Here is a 7,550-nt window from a genome sequence, read left to right on the forward strand (position 1 = left end):
CTTTATACAGGTGAGCAATTTCAGGGCCATCATGGCCCTCTTGTTTCTTAAATACTTGTCTTTAAAACTGCACACAACTTTTGGACTAGACCTTCAAGAAGATCAGACTGAATTGACCTTGACTTTAATTTATGACCTTAATGAATTTATTGTCATATCTTTGTGATTTATTTATGGATTTAATTCATTCTTGAACAAAAGAACACATTATTATGACAAAACAGACATAATAGTTGATTCAAATGTGACATTGACTGTCAAGGTCCAATATGAAATTAGCTATTTATTTTTGTACCAAAAAAGTATGTTTTGTAGGAGTACAACAATATTTTACCTCTGATGTATTTGACATTAGAAATTTAAAAAATGTCGAGCGTAGTCCCTTTACAAGAAATATTACAGAATTAAAATATATTTTTGTGTCACCTCTACCAAGCTGTGGCAACATAGGGATCACTTCTGTGTCGTCTGTCTGTCAGGCTGTCACAAAACTTGTCCGGACTACTCCTCATAAACTACTGGTGCAATTTCATTTAAACTTTACAGGAATTATCAGTATCAAGTCTAGTTGTGCATATCATCAGCATTTTCCGCTTCAATGCTTATGAGTTATGGCCCTTTAATAATTTTTATTTTTAAAGTTTGTCCGGACTACTCCTCTTGTACAACTAATGCAATTTTAATGATTAATTTGTAGCTGAAGTCCTTATGCATATTGCAAGGGTTTTATGGTTGAATGATTTTTGGTAGAGTTTAGGCCTTTTAATAAAAAAGGTGGTTTTTCTGTGTGTTGCCAGATTCACAAAAGCTTTTCCGGACTACTTCTCAAAAAATACTGGTGCAATTTCATCCAAACTTTACAGGAATGTTTAGTACCAAGTTTAGTTGTGCATAACGGCTTTTTATGGTTCAATGAATTTTGTCAGAGTAATGGCCCTTAATTTATTTTTATTTTTTAAAGTTTTTCCGGACTACTTCTCATATACAACTGATGCAATTTCAATGAAACCTTACAGGATGGATTGGTAGGTCAAGCACTTGTGCATATTACACGGGTTTTCAGCTTGAATGATTTATAGCCTAGTTGCCTAGTTATGGCCCTTGAAATAATAAAATTTGTCCGCACTACTCCTCATATACCATTAATGCAATTTCAATGAAACTTTACAGGATTAATTGGTAGGTCAAGTATAATACACATGTTTTTTGCTTGAATGATTTTTGACTGAGTTATTGCCCTTGAATAAAAAAGGTGTTTTTGCCAGCTACACAGAAGTTTGTCTGAACTACTCCTCAGAAACTGCTGGTGCAATTTCATCAAAATTTTAGGGGAATAATCATTACCATGTCTAGTTGTAGTATTCAATCTTCACAAAGCTGCCAATTGAGTATAAAGAACTGGCTTGTAGACCTTTTACAGAAGTTATATATATGTAGATGAGCAATTTATGGCCATAGCTTCATATTTGACATGTCTTTTGTTTATTAATAGTCCTTTTGTCTCATTTAAATACTTGTTTTTTTTTCAGACTTCTCGGATTACCAATCCACTACACAGATACTGGCATAAGTTTTCGCAAGAGGCAAAAAGAACTGATGAAAGCATCAAGTATTGATGTGCTAAAACATGTCCTCACTCCTCTCAAAGAAACATTCTCACAGCATTCTTAAAAAAAGTAAGATAGTGATATAAAGCTGTGTGCAAATCCCTAATGGATATATTGTTGATTGCAATAACTTCTGTAAAACTAACTGATCATTTCCTTTTTTATAGTTACCAGATTATGAAACAATTAATTAAAAAGGACCAGTCTTTGTTTGTGGATATTTGTTTAAAAATTTCACCTTATAAAAAATGTGATATTTATATGTCCCCCTTTCAAAGAAAAGGGGGTATATTGTTTTGCTAATGTCGGTCTGTCTGTCTGCCTATTGGTCTGTCCGTCCGTATACCACATGGATTATCATGAAAACAATTTATCACAAAGTCTTCATATTTTACAAAGTGATTGGTCATAACTAGTAGATGACCCCTATTGATTTTGGGGTCATTAGGTCAAAGGTCAAGGTCACAGGGACCTTAAATGTTAGAATGGTTTCCGCTGTTTATCTTGAAAAGTATTCATCACAAATTTGTCATATTTCACATAGTGATTGGTCATAACTAGTAGATGACCCCTATTGATTTTGGGGTCACTAGGCTAAAGGTAAAGGTCACAGGGGCCTTAAATGTCAGAATGGTTTCTGCTCTTCTTGGTTACAATTCATCACAAAGTCTTCATATTTCACATATTGATTAGTCATAACTAGTAGATGACCCCTATTGATTTTTGATTCACTAGGTCAAAGGTAAAGGTTACAGGGGCCTTAAATGGTAAAATGATTTCCGCTTATTATTTTGGTTACTATTTATCACAGTCTTTATGTTTCACATATTGATTGGTCATAACCTGTAGATGACCCCTATTGATTATGGAGTCACTAGGTTAAAGGTCAATGTCACAGGGGCCTTAAATGTTCAAATGGTTTACGCTGATTATCTTGAAAAGTATTCATCACAAAGTCTTCTTATTTCACATATTGATTGGGATTTGAGATCACCGGGTCAAAAGTCAAGGTTACAGGGTCTTTGAATGATAGTATGATTGCCTTTGGGGTTACTAATTCAAAGGTCAAGGTCATAATGGCCTTAAATGTTAGAATGGTTTCTGCTTATTATCTTGAAAACTATCACAAAGTCTTCATATTTCACATACTGATCGGTCATAACTATTTAGAGACCCCTATTGATTTTGGGTCACTTGTTCATAGGTCTAGGTCACAGGGGCCTTAAATGTCTCATTATCTTGAAAACTATTTATCACAAATTCTTCATTATTTTCCATAATTGAACACTTCCATATATCCATTTATGGCAAGTTTCTATAACAAAATTACCAATAATGTGAGTCAAGAGCTAGAAAGAGGGGCATATGTGTCATTCAACATTTCTTGTTTTACATTTGTCTTTAATATTTTGATAGCTGTTTAATTCAGTCAGTTGCAGTATGTTACTTTAAAGTACTTTCCTTATGTCCCTCTCACATCTAAAATGTTTGTGGAGTACACTGGAATCAGCTTGTCTGTCTTGCCATTGGGGCTTTGCTTGTCCTTAGCGTATCAATGCAGGTATAAAATTGAGACTTCATAGGTGGATCATATTAAGTAAGGAAAAGTTAAGTGTTGAAGAACCATATTTTTTAAAATTATATTAGAGTTACAGTGCCATTCATAATACCTTGCTAACAAAGCAGTGTTCGGGGGAATATTAGTTCCAGATTATTCACATTACAAATTAATTTTAAGGAATTAATTTAAGTTATGTTCATGCTTTATAATGTTGTGACTAGAAATTATGTTTTTGTTTATTTTATTTTGCGAAGTTTTGTTCAGACTTGAAGTATTTAGTAAGTGTTAATATAATTTTAGCTCACCTTTCACAAAGCAACATGGTGAGCTTTTGTGATCACTTTTCGCCCGGCCGTCCAGCCATCTGTTGTTCACTTTTACTTTAAACACCATCTCCTGGTAATTCGCAAAGCCAATTTCATCCAAACTTCATGGGGATGTTCCTTTGGTGGTCACCTTTCAAAATTGTTCAAAGAATTTAATTCCATGCAAAACTCTTGGTGCCATGGCAACCAAAAGAAAAAAAACCTAAAAAAATCTTCTTTAAGAAAACCCAATGAGCTACAGCTTAGATATTTAGCTTGAAACATCTTCTAATGGGTGTCTACCATGTTTGCCCGGTCATGGGGGGGGGGGGTTATTGATTTTCCTATATATATTTATAAAAACAAGAAAAAGTTTTAAAGGTTTCTTTTAAAACCCCAAAGAGCTAGAGCTTAAATGTTTGGCATGAAATATCTTCTACCAATTTATTAAAAGAAGCCTTGGGGGTCAAATTTGGCCTGGAGAAATTGATTTTCATCATATGCATATAGTAATAACAAAATAAATCTTCTTTTAAAAAAAAAAAATTAAGAAGTATTCTGACTCAGGTGAGTGATTCAGGGCCATCATGGCCCTCTTGTTTATATGTAGTGCCAGTTACATTTTTATATAAAATCAGCAGAAGCTAAATGCTTACACGTTGAACGCAATGATACAGTTTTACTTTTTATTGTTTTTACAGTTAACACTCGTTTATTTATTTATTTTTTTTAAGATTTTAATAAATAAATTTTAAGAATTACTCTTTCTTTGTCAAACTTTATGAAAGTCCAGTAAAATGGGAGCTCCTTCAAATACACTGGATATATCATGACAAAATGATATTCGTCTTCTATATCTCTATTGCTGCAAAATATACAATATTTAATTATCGTTAATTTCTTTTTTTAGCGTAACGACCTGTTTCAATGATTAACTTGTGCGATGATAGTATAAGCTTAGACTAAACGCTTCTAAAATTAAATTGCAATAAATAATTTTTAAACCCGAAAGAAGTTTTAAAATGTTTGAATATATCCAATGTTTTGCATCCCTGTAAGCGTTGATCCCAGTTTTTAGTCCCCTACCGGTTTACCGGAGGGGACTTTAGGGTTACCCTCTGTCTGTCTGTCCGTCAGTCAGTCCACAAAACTGGATCCAGCGATAACGCAAAGTACTGAAAATATTTTTATGAAACTTGATATATGGATAGATGGCAGTATGGAGATTATGCACGTTTTTATGCCCCCGCCATGTAATGGCCGGCGCATATAGTGTTACCCTATTCCGTCATTCCGTCATTCTGTCATTCCGTCATCATCAGTTTCCGTTCATTATCTAAGTAACGGTTGTACATATTCAACTCAAATTTGACATATAGATATGTCATGAGAAAATACAGGTCAAGTCCAATTTGGTCATGGTTAGATGATTTTTGGCAGAGTTATGCCCCTTTTACTTTGAAAAAAATATGAAATTTTCAGTTTCCGTTCATTATCTCCCCAACAGTACAACACATTCAACTCAAATTTGACATATGGATATGTCATGAGAAAATACAGGTCAATTTTGAATTTGGTCATGGTTCGATGATTTTTGGCAGAGTAATGCCCCTTTTACTTTGAAAATAATTTGAAATTTTGAGTTTCCGTTCATTATCTCCACAACGGTACAACATATTCAACTCAAATTTGACATATGGATATGTCATGAGAAAATACAGGTCAAGTTTGAATTTGGTCATGGTTCGATGATTTTTGGCAGAATTATGCTCCTTTTACTTTGAAAATAATATGAAGTTTTCAGTTTCTGTTTATTATCTCCCCAACAGTACAACACATTCAACTCAAATTTGACATATGGATATGTTTTTGGAATGCCCAGGCCCAGTTCGAATTTGTTCATTGTTCAATAATTTTTGGCAGAGTAATGCCCCTTTCACTTTGAAAATAATATGAAATTTACAGTTTCTGTTCATTATCTACCCAACAGTGTTACATATTCAACTCAAATTTGACATATGGATATGTCAAAGGAAAGGGCAGGTCAAGTTGGAATTTGGTCATGGTTCGATGATTTTTTTTGCAGAGTTATGTCCCTTTCACTTTGAAAATAATATAGATACATCTTAGGAATAAGCAGTTTAAGTTTGAATTTGGTCGTGGTTCAATGATTTTGGACAAACTTATCTTTCTTGAATATTTGAAAAATTTTGAACTTTCAGTTTCAGCACACATACTTTTGTGATAATGTATGTAGCCATTATTTTGGCTACAAATATGAAATATGCTATTTTCAAAAGGTTAAGACTGAATAATTTCAGTGCCTTGAATATTGTATGGAAATGGTTTGTGTTAACATTGAAAAGTTTTAAGGGCTTTGAACTTATAATGAAAACAATAATTTGTGCAAACAAATTTGGAACTAAATATTATAACATCTGAAATTTTGGCTGCATGCGGGGGCATCCGTGGCATGATGACACATTTCTAGTTTTCTTTTCTTCCTATGTTGAAAATGCTGGTTGCTATGGCAACAAATAGACTGAAAATTTGGCAAATTTTACACATAACCTGGATCCAGTGATAACACAAAAAGTACTGAAAATATTTTTATGAAACTTGTGATATGGATAGATGGCATTATGGAGATTATGCACGTCTTTTTAGCTCACCTGAGCAATGCTCAGGGTGAGCTATTGTGATCGCCCTGTGTCCGTCGTCCGTCGTCGTGCGTCGTCAACTTTTCACAAAAACAACATCTCTTCTGAAACCAATGACTGCACATCAACCAAACTTTACAGAAATGATCCTTGGGTGGTCCCCTTTCAAAGTTGTTCCAAATGGTTCCGGTCTGTTGCATATGTAGGTCACAGGGCCAGAAAAGGATTTCAAAAAACACACAAAATTAAAAAACCTTCTTGTCTGAAAGTACATGGCCTAGAGCTTTGATTTTTGGTATATGGTATCATCTATGGGTCCTCTACCAAAGTTGTTCAAATTTTGTCCCTAGTGTCAAAATTGGCCCCGCCCCGGGGGGTCATAGGTTTTTCCTTATATGTCTATAGGTAAATCTAAAAAAATCTTCTTCTCTGATTTGGCAAAGGCTACAGATAAGATATTTGGCATGAAACATTGTGTAGTAGCCCTCTATCAAGATTTTCAAATAATGGCCCTAGGGTCAAAATTGGCCCCGCCCTGGGGGGTCATTGATTTTCATTACATACATATAGTGAAACTTGAAAAATCTTCTGGTCTGAAAACTAAATGGCCTAGAGCTTTGATTTTTTGGTCTATGGTATCCATCTATGGGTCTTCTACCAAAGTTGTTCAAATTTTGTCCCTAGTGTCAAAATTGGCCCCGCCCCGGGGTCATAGGTTTTTCCTTATATGTATATAGTAAAATCTAAAAAAATCTTCTTCTCTGAATTGGCAAAGGCTACAGATTAGATATTTGGCATGAAACATTGTGTAGTAGACCTCTATCAAGATTGTTCAAATAATGGCCCTAGGGTCAAAATTGGCCCCGCCCCTGGGAGGTCATTGATTTTCATTACATACATATAGTGAAAACTTGAAAAATCTTCTGGTCTGAAAGTAAATGGCCTAGAGCTTTGATATTTGGTCTATGGTATCATCTGAAGGTCCAATACCAAAGTTGTACAAATTTTGTCCCTAGTGTCAAAATTGGCCCCGCCCCGGGGGGTCATATGTTTTTCTAATATGTATATAGTAAAACATAAAAAAATCTTCTTCTCTGATTGGCAAAGGCTACAGGTAAGATATTTGGCATGAAAACATTGCGTGGTAGACCTCTACCAAGATTGTTCAAATAATGGCCCCTAGGGTCAAAATTGGCCCCGCCCTCGGGGGTCATTGATTTTCATTATATACATATAGTGAAAACTTGAAAAATCTTCTGGTCTGAAAGTAAATGGCCTAGAGCTTTGATATTTGGTCTATGGTATCATCTATAGGTCCAAAACCAAAGTTGTTCAAATTTTGTTCCTAGAATTAAAATCGGCCCCGCCCTGGGGGTCATTGATTTTCCCTATATGTATATGGTAAAAACTTAAAAAA

At 34.5% G+C, this 7,550-nt stretch overlaps 1 protein-coding gene across 2 annotated transcripts in view; it reads left to right on the plus strand.

Annotated features, from left to right (window-relative positions):
• The window catches only part of LOC132749997 (DNA (cytosine-5)-methyltransferase 3A-like), a 33,033-nt gene extending 31,292 nt beyond the window's left edge, over positions 1-1,741 (plus strand). The window contains exon 18 of one of the 2 annotated variants that reach the window (XM_060739947.1): positions 1,530-1,741. In XM_060739947.1, the coding sequence (XP_060595930.1) occupies positions 1,530-1,671 (142 nt within the window). In that variant the 3' untranslated portion in view covers positions 1,672-1,741. The remainder of the gene's footprint in view (positions 1-1,529) is intronic. The other variant, XM_060739946.1, reaches the window with a different exon arrangement.
• Positions 1,742-7,550: the final 5,809 nt, after the last annotated feature.

The sequence above is a fragment of the Ruditapes philippinarum genome, unplaced genomic scaffold (assembly GCF_026571515.1).
Source record: "Ruditapes philippinarum isolate M1 unplaced genomic scaffold, ASM2657151v2 ctg2335_1_1_1_1, whole genome shotgun sequence".
Lineage (NCBI taxonomy): Eukaryota > Metazoa > Mollusca > Bivalvia > Venerida > Veneridae > Ruditapes > Ruditapes philippinarum.